At 45.1% G+C, this 18,793-nt stretch overlaps 1 protein-coding gene across 1 annotated transcript in view; it reads left to right on the top strand.

The window, feature by feature from the left end:
• Positions 1 to 4,250: 4,250 nt before the first annotated feature.
• Positions 4,251 to 18,793, top strand: part of HIF1A (hypoxia inducible factor 1 subunit alpha) — a 35,527-nt gene continuing 20,984 nt past the window's right edge. The window contains exon 1 of the mRNA XM_063399557.1: positions 4,251 to 5,478. Coding sequence (XP_063255627.1) covers positions 5,444 to 5,478 — 35 coding nt within the window. The 5' untranslated portion in view covers positions 4,251 to 5,443. The remainder of the gene's footprint in view (positions 5,479 to 18,793) is intronic.

Genomic DNA, 18,793 nt, shown 5'->3' with positions numbered 1-18,793 from the left:
GGTCACCACAGCCTCACAAGAAAGCTGTGCTTGGTGTGTGAGCAGAGCAGAGGAGGAAAAGGAGGTGTTTGTGTCTCCATCTCACACAGTGAGGCTGGTGGCCATGAAAACGGTCCTTGGTAAGCTCAGGAGTACTCAGGATCTCATCGAGGAACACCAAACACACTGTTCAGGCACTCTGAATGGGGAAAACTGTCCAAATCTCTTTTGCCTGGTCTAGTGAGAGGATTTAAACCCAACTCCTTCATGTCCCCAAGTGTTCCTCTGGAAACTGCAGTTAGGGGGCTAAATTAAAACAGCTCCCAGAGGAGAGACAAAGGGAAGCTTTGACTAAGTTGTTGCCAACCCTTGCTCTGAGCTGGACAAGACAGAGGCTGAATTAGCATCTCTGACCTCCAAGAGTGCACTTTATGCCCCAGACTTCAGCTGCTCTTTTCAAGTCCCATTGTTGTGCTTTGCAGCAGGGTGGAGTTACCAGAGGGGCATCCTGAGCACAGACATATCTTGAAAGCCAAAACCTGGACCTGGCTTTGACAAGGTCTCTTATTTCCATATTTACATTGTGGTTGTCTCAGTTGTTCCTCCTCAGCTGGTTCCTGAGGGTTCCAGATCTGACAGTTCACTGCATGGGGAGCTGGACTTAATGAATGGCACTCAGTGGATTCCTCCACTCAGCACTGTGGCAAAGGATTGCAGCACTGAAAATAGAAAGCCTTTCTCCAAGTGAGTTGTGTAGAGTCCTACAGGAAGCCTGGAACCAAACCTCGGCCCCCCAGAGCCTTTGCTTAGGACTTTGACCACAAACCCATCTTTTCTGTAAGGACAAGTTTAAAATCCCATGCTGTTTTTTGTCCACATCAGGAAAACCACTGTACAATTGGCAGTATCTGCTCAGTAGGGACCTGGGATAGGCAGGATGCAGCCAACTGGTGAAATTGTACAATGTAGCCTGCTAAGTGTCTGCTTGCCTTTCATCTGTTAAATTCCTTTCATGGGTAGAAAATCCTTCTCCAAATCTAATTGCACTGAATTGGATGAGTGTTTTTGTTACACTGCAGAATTTGTTACCATATTGGGGTACCTGTGTAGAAACAGGTCCGGGGAGTATTTCCAAATTTCTAAGCGTACACTGACCCAAGCAGGCTTTAAGAAGTGGTCATAGCTTAAAAAAATGTGGATTGTGCAGATGCAAAAGGAAAAATAAACAAGACCTTGGCACAAGAAGGAGAGAAGAAGCACTGAGGTTAGAAAAGACCAGAGGAAACAACAGTTGCCAAAGGGAGATTGTGTCTCCCATCACGTACTCCTGTTTCAGACAATTTCATATTTGAGAAACAGCAGCATTAGGCTTCCAATGCCAATGGTTTGGTTTGAATTCGATTCAAATTTCAGTTCATTTTTCTATTGTGAAATGAGTTGATCACCAGAGCACTCAGGTTCTTGCACTGTTAAGCACAGTAAGTTGTAGTAACAACTATTAGCCTGTGTCACCGAGTCCTGGGTCTGCACAACATTTGAGACCTTGTGGCACTCCTTTGTCAGCTCAACCCTCCACAGTGGTGCTGTGAGCAAGGCATCTTATTTGGTCAAATATTGATAGACTAGAATGTACCCTTCATTGTAGCTCAGTTCCTGAACCAATGAATGTTAATTCCCTACATGTGGGGGCTGTACAATGAAGCAAAGCCCAGGAAAGCCAGTGCTGAGGGCAGGGTGTTTGTGACATCCCCTGTGATGTGAGCTGCCAGCTCTAGAGAGATAAATGGAGCTGCTCTTTAACACCCTCTGCCCGCCCCGGTGAATCCCTGCTCAGGAATGGTGAGTGTTCTCGGGAGGCAAGATGCTTTAATTAAACCCCTGCTTTCTTCCCACCGAAGTGAGGAGCTCTGCCAGTCGTTATTGACGGGGATGCTTTTGGATCCTGAGAGTAAAAGCCTGCAGAGCCCCTCACGGTGACACCTGACTCATCAGCACAGGGATCCGAAGGAGCAGGAGCAGGAGCACTCCTCACATCTTCAGCCCGGCTCGCTGTGCTGCCGAGCCGCTGCCGCCGTCCTCCCGAGCCGTTCGCTGACTCATCAGCTTGTGCATTTGCCCTAATTAGTCATTTGCGAACACCATTGTGTTCAGGAAGTTCTCGAACGTAAGCGTGAGTATGAACTTAGAGCAGCAATAAAGGTCAAGAAAAGTGACTAAGGCATCATATACTGTAATAAGTTTCTGTTATCGGCCACCGGGAAAGCGGGAAAGAAAGTGTATATGCAAACTTTGAGAGGAGTGACGCAAAAGTTTAATAAAGGGAAGGATGTGTGTGAGGGAGAGCATTTGCTTAACATCTCTCAAGAGCTGCTACAGTATGAAATGCTTAACGGCAGAACAAGCTTCCACTAACACTCTTCTGAAACACAGCTGGGTTTTGAAGCATTTTTCTTTATTATGAGCTCGGGGTAAGCATGTTTGGCATGAAAGAAATGTGTCTCGTAAGGAGACCACAACCCTTACTCACAGCTCCCCAGACACTTTATGCTGGGAAGTCTGATACCTTTGAGCAATCATTTGAGCAGCATTAGCAAAGTGTAGACTGGGATTTTTCTCCAGTGATTTTTACTCAGGGCTCACTAACACACACTGTTGTGTCCAAGTGTGTAAAGTGAGCAGAACCTTATGTAAAAACACTCAACAAGGAACCCTTTTGATGTATTGCACATTATGTGAATTTGGATAGTGGTGATAAAGGTGCACAAGTGAATGCTAAGACATCTGTGCTTATAGGCACTAAAATTGTCATTCAGAGAGTGACAAGATCAAAAATAAAACATTATTGGGTGGGTTCTGTAGGTTACAACTGGGCAGTCCCTGGTCCAGACGGCATCAAGAGCCTCTTGGTCTTTGAAGGGCACTGAGATTGCAGTCAAAGTACAGGACAGGCTTTCACTTTCTAGTGTGCCAGGCTCACCAGGAACCACTTCAACCTCAATCTGAGAGATTAGAGAAGCTGCAACAGCTGCTCTGAGTTGCACCAGCCTCCTCTAAGGCACGGGAAGTACCTCTGTTATCCCCACTTCACCATCAAAACTCCCCAGATGCGTTCTGGGGGCTCTGATGGGGAAGGTGGCACTGAGCTTGTCATTTCTGCACCCACCAGGACATCCCTCCCCATTTAACCAGAAAATTCTCTAGGGGCTGTTATGGTGACTCTGTGAACAGACTAAAAAAAACCTGCACAGCTGCAGTGCACTACTGAATTTTTTCCTATGTTTGAGCTGCCTAAACCTCATTTTGAAAGATAAAGTTGTCTGTGAGCCCTTGGGTAGGGCTTCTTGGTGCTTATGCAAGACACTTGAGGTTGAGTCTTGCTTAGATTGTTTTTCTTCTCGAGGCTCCAGTGAGCACAGAACAACAGAAATATCAGTAGTTCACAGCCACACTGCCACAGGCTATTGTGTTGTCACAGCTCATAAGCAAAGTTGAGCTGGGCTTTGTCCATGTTTGGATGGAAAACCTTGAAGGAATAAAAGGAGTCAGAAGCACCTGTGCCTCTTCTGCATATCTGACTGCTGTGGGCAGAAGCAATCCATTTCATACAGGAACTCCTTGTGATTGCTAGCAAATGTCACACTCACTGCTTTTTCTTCTTCTAAATAAATAAATAAATAAAATTACCCCTCCAAACACAGAACCCCATGACTGTATGCCAAAAACAACTGCTTGTTACCTGGAAGCTGGGAATCCGCAGCAGAAGAGTTAGGAAGGTGCAGCACTGAAACACCATCACTTTGCCCTGCAGGTGTTTCTTATGTCACCACACGTGCACACAGCAGCTAAAGAATGTCACTTATGCCTGTCAAAGCTGCTTTTTTTTAAAGGTATCATTACTGCTGAACTGCAAACTGAGTAGTCTCGTAAGGTTCAGCTCCAGATGGTCACTTGAAGTCCTTGTCTACAAAATGTAAAGGAACTCCTGAGCTCTGTGGGGTCATTCCACCTGTAATTGTGCCCTTCCTGCCTCCCCAGAGTGCCCACACACATGACCCTGAGCTAGGGGTACAGAGCTAAGGCTTTTAACTTTAAATGTGTGAGCTCTGCCCCCATTTTCCTCTCCTTGTTCCTGATCCTAGAGGCCACTCATCGCTGTGGCCACATCAGTGCCAGGTGTCCCCTGTCCAGCCCCTCCTCTGAGCCTCCAGGACCAGCCAAGGTGAGCAGGAGATCTTGGGGCTCTCAGGTGAGCAGTGCCTGAGGCCAGGCTTGCCATGAGGGGAGAAGGCAGAGGAAAATTGGACGCAGGCACTGGGATGATGGCATTGGATTTGGTCCAGCCTGGGTGGGTAGCAGGGAAGGCAGGAGGGTCACAGAGCCTCGGCACAGCCCTGGTCCAGCCTCCTGGCTCTGCTGCTGGGTTTGGTTGGGGTTTGGGAAGTTGTAAAACTTGCTCGAAATGTGCTTAATTACCTGTCGGTTCCCCTTCTGGGCTGCACGACCGTGGAGCTGACTGTTCCCTTTAATTATTGTGAGGTTCTGAACCCTTTAACTGGAAATGGACTAGAAAACATGTCTTGTGAGGAGTGGCTGTGTGAGCTGGGTTTGCTTCGTATGGAGGAGGCTCAGGGGGCTTCACCACTGTCTAAAACTCACAGAGAGGACGTTGTAGGGAGGTCTCTGCTGCAGTGAGAGGACAGGAGAACATGCCCTTAAGGCAAGACAGGGGGGATTCAGATTGGATACCAGAAAGTAAAAATGTCGTGTTAGGGTGGCCAGGCATTGGAACAGGCTGTTCAGGCATGGTGGAGTCACCGTCCCAGGAGGCGTTTGAGAGGCGCTGGGAGATGTGGTTTAGGGGCAGCGCCAGGTGGAGGCATGGACTGGATGATCTTAAAGGTCTTCTCCAACCTCGATGAGTCTAAACGTCCTGAGCTCTTCTCGTACCACGACACCTTTGGGACAGGCAGCGGAGTCAAGCAAGTGAGAAAGGAAAAAAACAGAAGGTCATAAAGAGGGGACCAACTCCTCGCGCTGTGCCCACGGGGGTGCGGTTTGTGTCGGGTTCCGCACGGGCGGTGCTCGGCGCGGCGGCGAGCGGGCCGTGGCGGGCCGCAGCCCCGCGGGCGGGCGCTGTGGGGCCGTGTGGGGCCGTGAGGGGCCGTGAGGGGCCGGGCCCGCCCCGCACACAGCGCCGCACGTGAGGCGGCGGCCCCCGCCCAGCTGAGCGCTCAGCTGACCCCGGCAGGGGCCGGGCCGCGCCGCCGCTCCTCACTGGCGCAGCGCGGGCCCCGCGCCGCCCCCGCCGCCGCCGCGCCCGCACCTCCCGCAGCCTGTGCCCCGATGCTCTGAGCCCGCGCGGCCCCAGACCCGGCCAGCGCCGCCATCTCCCCGCGCCGGCCATCGGAGCCGCGGCCGCCTCGCATCCAGGGAGCCCGGCGGGAGGAGAAGCCGTCCCGCCGCCATGGACAGCCCCGGCGGCGTCACCGACAAGAAGAGGTACCGATGCCGCGCCGCCCGCCCTCCGCCTCTCCCCCGCCCGCTGCCGCCGGCCCCCGCCGCCCCCTGCTTTGTTACCGCCGCCCCCTCCTCGTCCCCTTCCCCGCTGCCCGCCCCCGGCCCGCGGAGCGCTCCGCTCTTCCATTGCTCCTTCTCCTTCTCGTCCACGTCGCCATTTTGTCGGCGGGGGGAGCGGGCCGGGGCTCGGGGCTGGCGGCGGGGCCGGCAGGGCAGCGCCCGGGGCCGGCGGCGGGGCCGGGGAGCGACCCCGGGGCCGCTCCGCTGCTGGCAATGAGCGGGCAGGGATTGATCGTGCCCCGAGCCCGGCGCGCTCCCAGCCCGCCGTGCCCTGGCTTTGTGCGGAAAAGGGCCGGTTCGCAATCCGGAGATGTTAAGCTTTAAAAAAAATCCCCAAAAGCCGCGTTGGGGAGGTGTAAAGGGGGTGTGTGGGGGGGTGGCGGGTGGACAATGTGAGTTGAGGAGTATGAATAATTCACCGAGGATTGTAAGCGCAAATTAGGGGAAGGAGAGCAGGGGGGGGAATAAAAGCCTTAAAAGCCTTTGTTAGGCGGTGAAGTTTAAGGAGCCGGGGGGCTCGGGTGAGCGGGTCCCGGCGGTGGGGCTTTGTGGGGGGATTAATTGCCGTGTTCGCCATCTGCAGAAGGTTTGTTTATATGGCTATCGATACCTTTTCTCGGCTTCTAATTATTCGAGATGGGGTTTGCCTGCCCTTGTATCCGAGGGTCATCTGAGCAGGTTAAGCGCCGTGAGTGTGTTCCAGCGTGTGAGTTGTGCCGGGAAGGAGCCTGGATGGTAAAATGGATGGTGAGCTTTGTGCGGGGCTGCGAGCGGGCAGCGCCGGCTCCCCCGGAGCGCCTCTGGAGCCGGCACCGGCTGCGAGCGGGGAGAAAGCGCCGCTCGGTCCGGAGAAATCCCCACGGGGGCACCTGGGGTGCCACTCAGCCTTTAGTTGCTCTGCTCCAAGCTGATGGCTCTTGAGAAGCCTGGGAGAAAATGTTGCAACCAAAATGATTAATCTGTGCTTTGCTCTGCTGCCCTAATTTAGTGGCAGGTCGAGGAAGGGGGTTTGAGACTTGAATTGTTTTCTGCTACTTTTTCTTTTTTTTTTGGTTTATTGGTTTTTTTTGTTTCTCCTTTTTTTTTTTTTTCTTTTGCCCTTGAGCATTTATGATTTTTTACTTACCGTTCTGCCCCACTGGAGGACTTTTTTTTTTTCTTTTTTCTTTTTTCTTTTTTTTTTTCTTTTTTGCAATTTCCTTATCCTGGATGTAATCTGCTTTCTTCAGAATGCAAGAATCAGTATGCAGAGCTTATCCTTCCTTCCTAAAGGCAGGGCTTAAGAAAGAGAATTTGATGTTTTCTGTTTCCTGCAGGCAAAGTTCAAAGTTGGGAATGTTTCTTATAAAGCAATATTCAGATTACTCCTGTTGTAGGGTTTTAATGGAAAACATAAAGCTATGTCTGTGGTACATTCATCCTGGGGGCTGTGGATGTACGGTTGAGCGAAGATGGCCAAGTAAAAAAGGAAGGATATGAGCTCAGCAGAGAACTTCATGGAAATATCAAGCATTTCTCAAAAATGTGGGGTTTTTTTGAAGGGTTTATGTTTGATAGTGTCCATATTCAGAATATCTTGATGGGAGAAGTCCTTTATGTCCTGTTCTTTATCATCTTTGATGATAAAACTTTGGCTAATTGTATATACAGTACACCTCAATTTTGGCGTGGTTTAAGATCCTTTTATTCCTTGCCTCTCCCTGTGCTTCTCTGTGGATGGTGTTTAACTCATGATAGTTAATGTAAAGCTTGTTATTTGCTTAATCATGTGCTGTGAAAATATGGAATTTAACCAAGTTTATGTCTCAATTTTTAAAGTGAAATTTAGTCATAACAGTATTTGGAGGTGTGGATTTTTATATTGGCCTGTTGAGTCCATTTTTTGATGTGGTTCCAAGCTTTTCATATATGTACAGGGGTCAAGATTCCCTAAGAAATCAACTATCAGCACCATGATTAGATACTGAATTATTTGGGTTTTAGCCATTCTTCAGTGGTTGTATCACTTTGATGTGCTCCTGGGTTTTCCCCCAGGTGCTGCAAGGACAGCGTTTCATTGCATGGAGTGGGTGAACACAGAGTTGTTGGGAGCTTTGTTTGCTCATCGACTCTCATTTGAGCAAAGTTTAAGGCTTTTGGTGAGAAGGATGAGATTTTTCTCAAGATTCTTTTAACAAACTCCAGTGTGCAGGTAGCTGATGCAATGAAAAGCTTTTCCTCAGGTCTGTGCTGTGAATTCTGGTGCCTTTTTAAGTAAATGAGCCATTTAGGGTTATAGGTTGGTCGTTACTTTTGTGGTAGTGGCTTGCAGCTGGTAGGTAACCCAGATTCATTTTTCTAGTTTCTAGTCTTTATAGCATAGAATAGTGCTATAGGTGCTAAATAAAAATGATAAGTGATTTCTGGAGTATTCATTCTGGGTCTTAAGATGATAAAAGCCTGTGAAATTTAATATCCTGATGTGAGTGCCTTGCGGAAGAACTTCAGCTTTTCAGTTTCTCAGAGTTAGGCCTTGAAACTTATTTTTTAATGTCTAAGGGGGATGATTTGGAAGACATGGGGTTTTGTGCTGGATTTTTGCCACTGAAGCCCTGCTCTAGAATCTGTCTGAGAAGCCTGTGTCCTGTGCTGATGGCTCTGAGGGGCAGTGGCTACCCTCTTTTTTCTTAAACCTGTGTGAGGTCTTTAGGATTGTATGTGCCACTGCTTTTGTCTGCTAATTTCTCTCAGCGCTGGGGGAACTGAGCCGCCATTGCTAGAGTCGAAAGTGAATACAAAAACCTTTTGTATAATCTGGGCTGTAAGAAGAGGAGAAATCTTTCAGTAAATCTCCTGTAGAGTCTCCCCACAGGTATGGGGAAGGCTGAGTGGTTTCTGGCTCACAGAACAGTGGTTTTACTGCTTTCTGGGTTTTCCTGGATTGTTTGCCTTGCTATAGGGCTTACCTGTGTTGTCTGTTCTTTGCACTGCCTCAAACATGAAAAGTTTTGTGAATTCCTTTAATAAAAATGACCAGAAATGATTTTCCAGTGCTCACTAAAGATGAAGGGGACAGCATAGTGCTACTGCCCGTCCTCATCAGCGTCAAGGCACTGAAAATCAGGGAATAATAGTTCTGGAGGATTTGCCTGCTGCAGAAATTCTCCATACTTTTCTTCTGCTGTTGCTTTGGTTCCATTTATCAGTGAAGGTCTGATAATTTGGCAGTGAGCTGATGGAAGCAGCAGGAGGGTTTTCTGGGTTTTGTTTACAGTCATGCTTGCTTTGCCCTTTAGGACACTGTCTCCAGTCTGGGTCTCTTGATTGGGGTGCCTGAAATACCAACAACCAATCCACAACCAGCCAAGGGGGCTGGTGCGGCTGTGGTCAGATGGTCCAGGTTGTCAGGGGTCTGTAACAGGGTGGTGCCACAGTAAGAGGTTTTCCTTTGAAGCACTTTCAAGCTTTTCTAGCAATCCAGCCTTCTGTTGAAATGCTTTTCCTTTCCGGTGTCTCTGGAGGCACATTCTGGACCATTCTTGGAAGGTGTGTGGGGGGAACAAAGGTAGCTGCATACTCTTATCAGCATCTTAAGTGTGGCAGTTAAGTCAACTGTTGGTTTAAAGGTGGAGGTGTGAAGTGGATAATGGTTTTTTTTCCTCTCATTTAATTGCCATCCCCATCTTCTGGTCGGTTTCTCTCTTATCAGAAGTGCCCATCAAGGGCTCCCTTAGGTTAGGCTAAGGTGGCATATCCTTTGTAAGCCTTGAGGAGCTGAGAAGCAGTGCCATGTGTACTCCTGCTGCTGCCAGAAGAGAGGCCAGAGGAGAGCACGCTGCTGCCATGTGTGTAACGCGTGAATTCACCTACAGGTGCTTGCTTCCTCCCCTGCACATTGTGCAAGCAGCCACAGACCTTTGTTCCTCCCTATCCTTGAACGATAATGCCTGGAGTTTATGCGTCTGCTTCCAAAACTCTGATTGCTGATGGTGAAGTGGAAAAAAAATTAGTCAATAAATATTAATTACACTGTCAAATGTCAGCGGCATTACAGTGTAAGCCCAAAACCCTTAAGATTGCTCATGTTCCCTTTGGTGTGCTTTCAGCCTGGAGGAGTCTTGCTGAGCCTATGAAACACAGTGGATTGAATTCTTCAGTGTGTTCATGTTGCTCAGTAGTAATATTGCACAAATTTGTGTTAGAATGCTGGATTTCAAGTCGGCTTGCATGAGATTTTTGATATTTTTAAAGGGGACATTGAATGACAGAAGCTGCTGATGTGTGAAAATCCTTTTTTTTTTTTTTTTTTTTTTTTTTTTTGTACTACCAAAGAGAATTTGGCGATATTAATTTATTCCTGAAGAGCTTTGGTGTTAGGACATGCCAACAAAATAATTTTTACTTGGTTGTAGAGTGTGAATGGCTAAGTAAACCCAGGAGGGAAGTCCCACATGGTTTAATGGTGGTATACAGGAGCATCAAGCTTTTCCTGATGATACTTCCAAGGAGATGCAAATACCAATTCAATTACAAGATGTGTTCTTTAAAAAACAAGCAGATTCAAAACAAAAACAAATCTTGCAAGACCCTTACAAGAAGGCACAGTAACCCATACCTGTACCAACTTCCCACCTAGCAAGTTGGTGTCCAAAAGGAAGGAATGTTCCAGATTACAAATCATCAGCTCAACTGCAGCTTTTATCTTCACATTCACAGTTATATGGGCAGGTGTTTACATGCCTCAGAAAAACCACCTAGGTAATGCATGGAAAGAACTTGGACCTTAATCATCTTTTCATGTTATAACAGCCCTTTCCCTTTTGAATTCGAGAAAATTTGAGCATTTTGAGCCTCTCCTGAGAAACTTCCTTTGTATTAGAGCTGGTAGAAGAGAATGCAGGAGATTCTGAGTTTCCCACTGAGGACTGCTCTGAAATGGGAGATACAGGGAGGTTTTGTGACCCTGAGGACTCCAGAAATGGCCCAGGAGAGGAGATGAGCCTTTGCACTTCTAACTAATGACTGAAAATTCAGGGAAGGTACAGATTTCCAAATTACCATTGGACATGAAGCCTACTGAGGTTTTTCTCTACTTAGATCTCTGCTATTTAGCTTGGAATAAGAATCTCTATGAAAACTACATTCTGAAATCATTAGGAACATGGAATCAAGTGAATGCATGCCAGCATATGTATTTTTTTGAATGCAGTTTACGTAGGTGACGAACACTTCAGGATTCTTTGATGTGGAGCCACAGCCTGGGTGGAAGCTACGCCTGCTCATACCAGCCTGGGGGTTGGGTTTGAGATCTCAGAGAAAGTGCATTGATAAAGAGGAGTTTCATCATGTGCATAATCTGTCATTTCTTCCTGTTGAAGTCTGATAACACTGGGACTTGTAGAGAAATGTAGCCTTTTAAAAGCTTGAGATATTTTAGTACCAAGAAATTCAAAATGGCTTTGCTGGCACTGGAGAAGAACTGGTGCTTCAAGATGGTCCATTAGTCGTCCCTTAAAGACAACAAAGCATAACAAACTGTGTGCGTGTGTGCTAGCAGAGATACTGTGCAGCTTCTGCTTAATTTGGTGTGAATGAATGCTCCTTAAGCATTTCGAGAAATGTTACAACAAATCTTTTAACTCACTGCATTAAAATAGAGCCTGAACTTCAAGTGAAGAATTGAGGACACTGAATCAGCAGCACTGATTATAATTACAATAGTGGGAGGTTTTACCAAGCAACTTTATTAAATAACCTTTTTGAATCAAATTGTAGTAATCTTGGAAATGTTACCTGAAAAAGATGACCTGTTTTGTTTACCAGAATGAGTTCTTTCATTGTCATTCCTAAACCAAAAACTAGGCTGATGTCACTTTAGGAAAATTTGTGCATTTCAAGAAGCAAAAGGATTTGAGGCCAAGCCTCCCGTTTTTGCTCACAAATGAGAATAGTAAATGGACTGTGATGATAGAAAGGGAGTTACTAGAGGCTTACCTCCTTATGTTTGCTCCCTGCTCTCCTCCCTTGGAAGACAGAGTAATCCACATCAAATATAAAGGCTGCAGCCTCCACTGGCTATAGTAAAGAAAGGAATGGTTTAGCTGAGGATGGGAATTTTGGTGCTCAGTCCTTCAGAAAGGACTTTTTCCTTGCACCCTATTGAATCTATTGGATGCTGAGCTGACATTGCTGCAGGCTTTTTGTCCTAGCTATTGTTGTAAATGTTTCTCTTCACTGCCTAGTGGGTCTGTTTGTTCTTTATTCACACAGAAAACTAAAACTTGATATCTCTTCTGTTATTTTTTTCCCTGTTCCTAAACGCTTTGATTACAAAATACTCTTAACTGGAAGCAGTTGAACTTGAGGTGAAGGGATGAAACTTGGATGGAAGCAATGAAGGAAAATGTCCAGCCTCCACTCTTGAAAACCAAATGCAGTGAACGAAACAGAAGATACCTTTAGACTAAAATTAGTTACTTTATCAAGAGTCTGAGTCTGTCTGAAGGTAGACCAGTTCTTAGCTAAAACATTGTTAACTGAGAGCCTGACAGATATCTTGGGGATATGTTTTGCATCATGTTTTGTGAGCTCGGTAGAAGCAAAAGCAGAAGGGCTGAAGGGAGGAGAGCACTTAGTGTCTAGTTCTGTCAAGCCCATGTTCAGATATCTCTTTTGAAGGGCTCTGATTTTTTTTCTGTAATAATAAACACAATTTTACTACCATGCATCTTTCATCCTGAAGGGTAAAGAACGACTAAGGAAAAAATATATTCAAAGAAAAAGCCAAATAATGAAACTGGGGGAAAAAAATTCTTACATGCCACCACTGTATACCATGTGGTTATTTTAAAACAGTATATTAGGATGCAAAGGTAAACTGTGAGTGGGTTACACTGTATGGTAAGATATGATAGAATCACTTCACCATGATCTAAATTAGAAATGACAATATTTAAGCTTTTCCTTTCTTGCTCTCCCTTTCTGTGTGGGGAGGTAGTTGGGGTTTCAGGTCAATTCAAGGCCAAATCCAAATGATGGATATAGTCTTGTCAGCGGTGCTGTGCTGGGTTCAGGCCTTTAGGGCTCTGCTGCTGGCTCCTCTGTGCTGTATTTTGTCTGTAGGATGGGTTTATCTGGACTCTGTGGTGACGATGGTCAGAGTTCTCTAGGTGAGCTGAGTGAGTCTCCTCTCTGCCTCTCCCCACTCTCATTTTGCAAACGCTGGTGGCTTTCAGAGCATTTGTGCTGCTGTAGCTAATCCAGGCTGACCTGCCTGCTTGCTCTCCTGATTTGTTAGAGTTTTATCAGTTAGGGGTTTGTTTTGGTGGTAGTCGGGTTATGGGAAATGCCCGTAACTACCCTCATGTAAAGAAAATGGTTTAAAGTGCTGCATTAGAAAGAAATATACAAAGGAATGAATTTTAATAGCTTACATACGGTGGTGTTGTTTCTGCTTGGATATTACGTTAGTTTCTGCAGTTAAATCCCCTTTGAATCATTCATACTGTATGTAAGGAATTTCTGAGTTCTTTTCCTGAGCTGGATTAGTGGGCTGTGATGTTCATTAATTCATGAAGAGCAAGACTTTCTTCTGTATAATCACATGCTTCTGATTACACACGAGGTTTGGGTGTGGGTTTTTTTTTCCTCACAAGAGCTCTGTACGCAGACTATAAAATAACAAGAACTAGTGAATAAAATTGGCCGTAAAGCAACAATACTTTAAAAGGGAATCATGTCAAAGCAAGGTGTGTCAAAGCTGTAACCCCAAGCTCATGGAGACCTGGCAGCTGAGAGACTGCAGTAATTCTGTAGAGCTGCAGTAGGAGGAAGGAACACCCCTCCCAACCAATTTGGAAAAAGTTTGCCTGCTGAGGGATGAAGAGCCTGGGCTGCTGGTCAGGACAGACAAGTGTGACACTGCGGGGCTGGGAGGGAGAGGGAGTGGGGCTCTCGGGCTGCCTGCAACTCTGGGTGGTGCTTTTTGGGTCTGCCTTAAGAGATGCTGCTAACACTGCAGCTCTATCCTCCCTCACTGAAGTTGATCAGCTCCTTAGCTCCCCATATACCTAAATAACTGGATTTGAGTGGTGTTCTTTCATTATAAACCAGTTTTTCATATGAAGTTGAAAATAGAGCAGTTCCACTGTTTTAGTTTTTCTCTGCCAAGTGCTGGCCTTCTTTCCATGGAAGGATAATTTCACAAGTATCCTGGTAGCAGCTCTGGACAAAGCACAGACCTCACAACCAGTGAAAAAACCTGGTGATTGTGTATCTAGCACAGTCAGGAGAGTAGAACTTTGTCCTAACACTCTTTGGCTGTAGGTGAGAGTGGTTGGTGGGACATGCCAGGGCTGAGCCATTCACACTCCACATGGACACAGCTGGTTATTCTGGTGTTCTGCAGGCTATGGCTGCAGACCAGGAGCTGCCCCTCTGTCCTGTTCAGCTGTGCTGCCAGAAATACCTGGCTTAGGCTGGGCCTGAAAAGGTGACCAAGTTTTATACCAACCGCAGGAATGCTTTCAGCCTTAGAAGTTCAACGTGAGACCACTTGCAGCTCTGCTTTTTAAAGTTCCAATACCGTCCTGATATCATAGACTTTTAGATATTACTGTGTTGTACAATATTGTATAATATTTGCATCTTTCTTTGGTGTAATGAAGAAAAAAGTGAAGCTGTGTTATAGTGGATATAGTTTTTGTGACTCCATTTCTAAGCCAGGTGTTTCCCGGAGTAGTTTTACAGTCTGAGATTGTTACTAACATGGAAATATTATCTGAATCTTTTACTGGCAAATGATGGCAATTAATGGGAGAACTGAAAACTATTTAAAGCTCAAGAAGATGTTACCAGATTTGAGGCACGTTACTAATTAGGATTTCTTGTTTCCTACAATGTAGATTTCTGTGAAACTTTAGGAATGAATAATGTGATAAATACAAAGCCACTTGGTTGAAGAAAGCAAATCTAAAGAGAAAAATGTGAATTGCTGTTGGAAGACGTTTATATTTTAGAATGTTCTCAAAACCAGTATCAAGAAAGATGAACTGGGTTAATTAATCATGCACAAGTTATTTTACATGGGAACTGAAAACACAGAGTAAAATGTCCCTGGTTAGAGAAACAGTAAGTTCGGATGGGAGAAAGTCTGTAACCACAGCAAAGTGACAGAAAGGAAACCTCTTGAATTTTTTTTTTGTTGTTAATCTAACATTATGTACACAGTATAAAATTTTTCTTAACACTGGGTGATGATTTTATAAGCTAGAAGGAGACAAAGTTTGCTGCTACACATATTAAGTTTCTATCCATTGACTGTTTCTTATCTAATTATTTTCAGTTAGTGATGGTATTTTCCAGATTGTTTGTTTGTTTGGGGGTTTTTTGTCTATTTGCCATTAGTAAATAAGGAGGAACAAGCCAACATATATGTGGTTTTCACTCAAGGAGCTGAAAAATTGGGGCTGCAGTTAGACAATTGGGGGCTCATATGTAGGGATCTGCTGTGGAGGGGTCTTGGGGACAGTATGGGGAATGATGGTTTTGTTTGGGAAGAGCTCTGGCCCAGAAGGTTTGTCTGACCATGAGGACAGGAGTTGCACTGTCAGAGAGGCCAGTATTAACATTTGTAACTGATAGCCATGCGGTGCTGCTGGCGTGCTTTGCTCTCAAGGCTGTTGGGCAAATTCTTGCTGTAAAACTTTGTTTCTAATCACCATTATTTGAGGCAGTGAGTGGGAGTCCAGGTTATGTCCTTCAGCTGAACTCTTGGTTCAGCTGCAGTGAGTCCTGGTCATGAAATACCCTTTTGCTCTGGGTCTCTAACTCAAATATCTTCTGGAGCTCAGATTTTATTCAGCTATTGCATGTAAACATCTCTTATCTGTAAGAAGTGATGTTGGGTTTAAAGGGGTCAGTGAAACTGCTTTCAGTGAGCTCTGATGGATAATGTGCTTATGATTCTCTGCTTCTGTATTCTGGTGGTAGAAATATGAAATGAAAATCAATGTCTGGCACTGAAATTGTGCAGGAAAAAACAGACCTGCAAATGCGCGCAATTTCCTGTCCAGCACCAGCACTTCTGATATTTTCATTGCATGTATAATCCACTGGGCAGCTGAGGTTTTCTTCAGGCTCTTGAGGTGTTTTTGTTTTATGCCAGACTGACAGCAGAAGGCTGCAATACAGCTCTGAAGTTTGGGGTGTGTTTTAAATGGAGCTTGGCTCCTTTTCTGCAGAGTGCTATTTCTGTTGAGAAGATCATGAGCTTTACACAGGGGCAATTGCAAAAGAACGGATAAGAGAAGTGATATGATTTGTTTAAACTGATTTTGTGGCACTTCACATCTCACTGTTTAAAATCCCCTTCCCTGAGCTCCCTTTCCTTCTCCTCAGGTTGAGAGAGTGCTCACTTTGGAAATACGTTTTCTTTACAGGAATTCAGTGTCATTTAATTGACTACACAGAAAATTGTGAGCAGCTATACATGCTGATGTGTTATTTTTTATTTACTTTATGCAATTGTAACAAAGCTTAGAGTAGTTGCAATGGTAAAGATTTTTTTCTTTTTTTTTTAGTTTGGTGGCATTTAAGTGTTGAGGCAACAATGACTTCACTTGGTAATTAAACCTCATTTGTGAAAGACCTTTTCCCTATTAATTTGATCCATTAAAGAAACGCTCTTTGAAGCTGGTAGTTAATCTTCCTATTTAAATGGCTGGGTTTTACTCAGATTGGTTACAGCTTAGGTTTAAATAGCAGCTAAAAATAGCCAACTGTTGTGCTGTACAGTTTAAACATCTATCTATAGTAGTAGCCTTTCTAGAAAGGAAACACGTAGTAAAAGGGAGAGGAGACGCTGCCACTCGGGCAGCACTGGTTGGTTCCAACATCTCCTTTTTCCTTGGGTTTTGCCCATCAGCTCCAGCTGGCAGCACTTGATGATCTTATTCTGGGATTAATTTTTAACAGAAAGCACTATGGGCTGGATTTGAGCAGCATCTCAGTTGGTAATTAATAATTCAATGGTCAGAGAAGTTTTGACTGTTCTGCTAAAGGCTGCTGCCAAGGGTGCTAAAACCTGGCAAAAATCTGGAAACCACCCAAAATATTTTCAAGAACATTAGGCTGTCAGAAAGAAATACAAGGGCTGAAATCCCCACTTGTGAGGTTAGTGTCTATTTTAATCTCTTGAGTGCCCTGTGTGATTCACACAAGCCTGACAAACCTGTGGACTTGAAGTGCTCAGCTTGATTGCCAAAGCAGGGGAGTTTTAACTTAAAAGTGTCTGCAGTTGTAAAGGAAACCATAACAAAACTGCAGGAATCCGGATGGATGGCAACCATTTACTTCCAGAAATTCCCTCTTGAGTTTTTGTTGTAGGATGAGAATTTTGCAGGTAAAGGGATCCTGAATGAGTAGCTAAAAAAAAAAAAAAAAGTTATGAAGGTGAATCTGTCTAAGGCAACAGAATTGCTTCTGCTGTTACAGTTTCAGCTGGGATAGGTTAATTTTCTTCCTAGTTGGTGCAGGACTTTGTTTTGGAGAATAATGCTGACAGCACACTGTTGTTTTAGTTGCTGTTGAGCAGTGCTTACCCTGAGTTAAGAACCCCTCAGTTTCCCGTGCTGTGCCAGTGAGGAGATGCACAGGAAGGCAGGAGGGGACACAGCCAGGACAGCTGACCTGAACTGACCAGAGATATTCCAAACCACAGAGTGCCATTCCCAGTGTGTAAACTGGGGGAGTTGGCTGGGAGGTGCCAGTCTGGGATGGGCTGGACATCAGTCAGAGAGTGGGTGAGCAATTGCATCGAGCATCACTTGTCTGTCTTGAGTCTTCTTCCTTTATGTTGTCTCCCTTGTCATTGCAATTATTACTTTGTTTCAATTATTAAACTGCTTTTAAGTTATCCCATGGGTTTTACCTTCATTGCAGTTTTCCTCCCCATCCCACGATGGGTGGGACAGGTAGTGAGCAAACAGCTTTGTGGGCTGGGGTTAAACCACGACAGTTACCTTGAAATACCTTTGACAAAATAAGAGTTACAGTGAAATCTGTGAGCCAAGAAAGAGGACTAAAGGAATCCAGATTTTTTTTCACCTCCACCCTTAGTTTTTCAACAAGAGAAAAGATACTTGAGGCCTGTCTTCAGCAATGAATATTTAATCAGTCAGGTTAAATAGCTAAAATATTTTTGCAGTAATGTTAAAGGTCAGACTTTCCGTAATGGCTATTTCCAGATATACCTGTATGTCAGGAGCCTCAAGCTTCTCAGGCCAAGATATCCATCACTACAACAGGAACATCTTTGTCACAGGGAAATTCAATGTGAAGAAATCTGCAATGTGGGGAAATATTGTCAGATGTTTTAGGCTGCCCTTCTGAGGGACATGAGCTTCTATTCACCGGAATCAATGAGACTATTGTATGTCCAGAGTTTTTTACAGCTATAATTCCCATAGGTTAGTTTTCCAAAGGTCTTTATTACTATTATTATGTTAATCTATTAATGTTTCACATTCCACAGAAATAGTTTTTCTCTGCTGGCAGCGGCAGGGGGAGAGGATTGTGGAGATGGCATACAGTTTTATCAAGCTGGTAAAAAGGAAGGTAATTGTAAGAGAGATTCTGATAGCTTATTCTGTCTTTTTCATGGATTATTAAACTTCTTCCATGTGTCAAGGAGTTTATGCTTCCAGCATGGTGTTGTCACACCCGTGTTTCTGCACAAACTAAGCAAGGCTTTGGCCACTGTGGGTAGCACAGCAGGTAAAGGACTGAAAACATGGTTTTTGGGTATGTATTTGCTAACACCGAAGAGGGGAGATACAGATTAGATATCTGTAGAAGATGCTCTTCACTCTGAGGGTGGTGAGGCCCTGGCACAGCTTGCCCAGAGAAGCTGTGGCTGCCCCGTTCCAGTGTTCCAGGCCAGGCTGGATGGGGCTTTGAGCCATGGTGGAAGCTGTCCCTGCTCATGGCAGGGGGGTTGAAACTGGATGACCTTTAAGATCACTTCCAACCCAAACCATTCTCTGATTCTTTGAATCTGGTTCATTATGTCCCAGGGATCATCAGCTTGTGAATTGCTTTGCTCTGTGATTTGTGGTACCTCTCACAAGACGTATGCTAACTGAAAAGAACTTTTGCACAAATCCACAGACTTTGCAATGTGAATTTGGCAGTGGTAGTAGATAGCTCATAAGTCTTGTGAAATCTCAAAAAAAGTAGTTCCCAAACTGCAGCTGCCTTT

This window comes from Prinia subflava, chromosome 5 (genome assembly GCF_021018805.1).
Source record: "Prinia subflava isolate CZ2003 ecotype Zambia chromosome 5, Cam_Psub_1.2, whole genome shotgun sequence".
Lineage (NCBI taxonomy): Eukaryota > Metazoa > Chordata > Aves > Passeriformes > Cisticolidae > Prinia > Prinia subflava.
The sequence above is the reverse complement of the archived record's forward strand: the minus strand, read 5'-3'. Positions and strand labels throughout refer to the sequence as shown.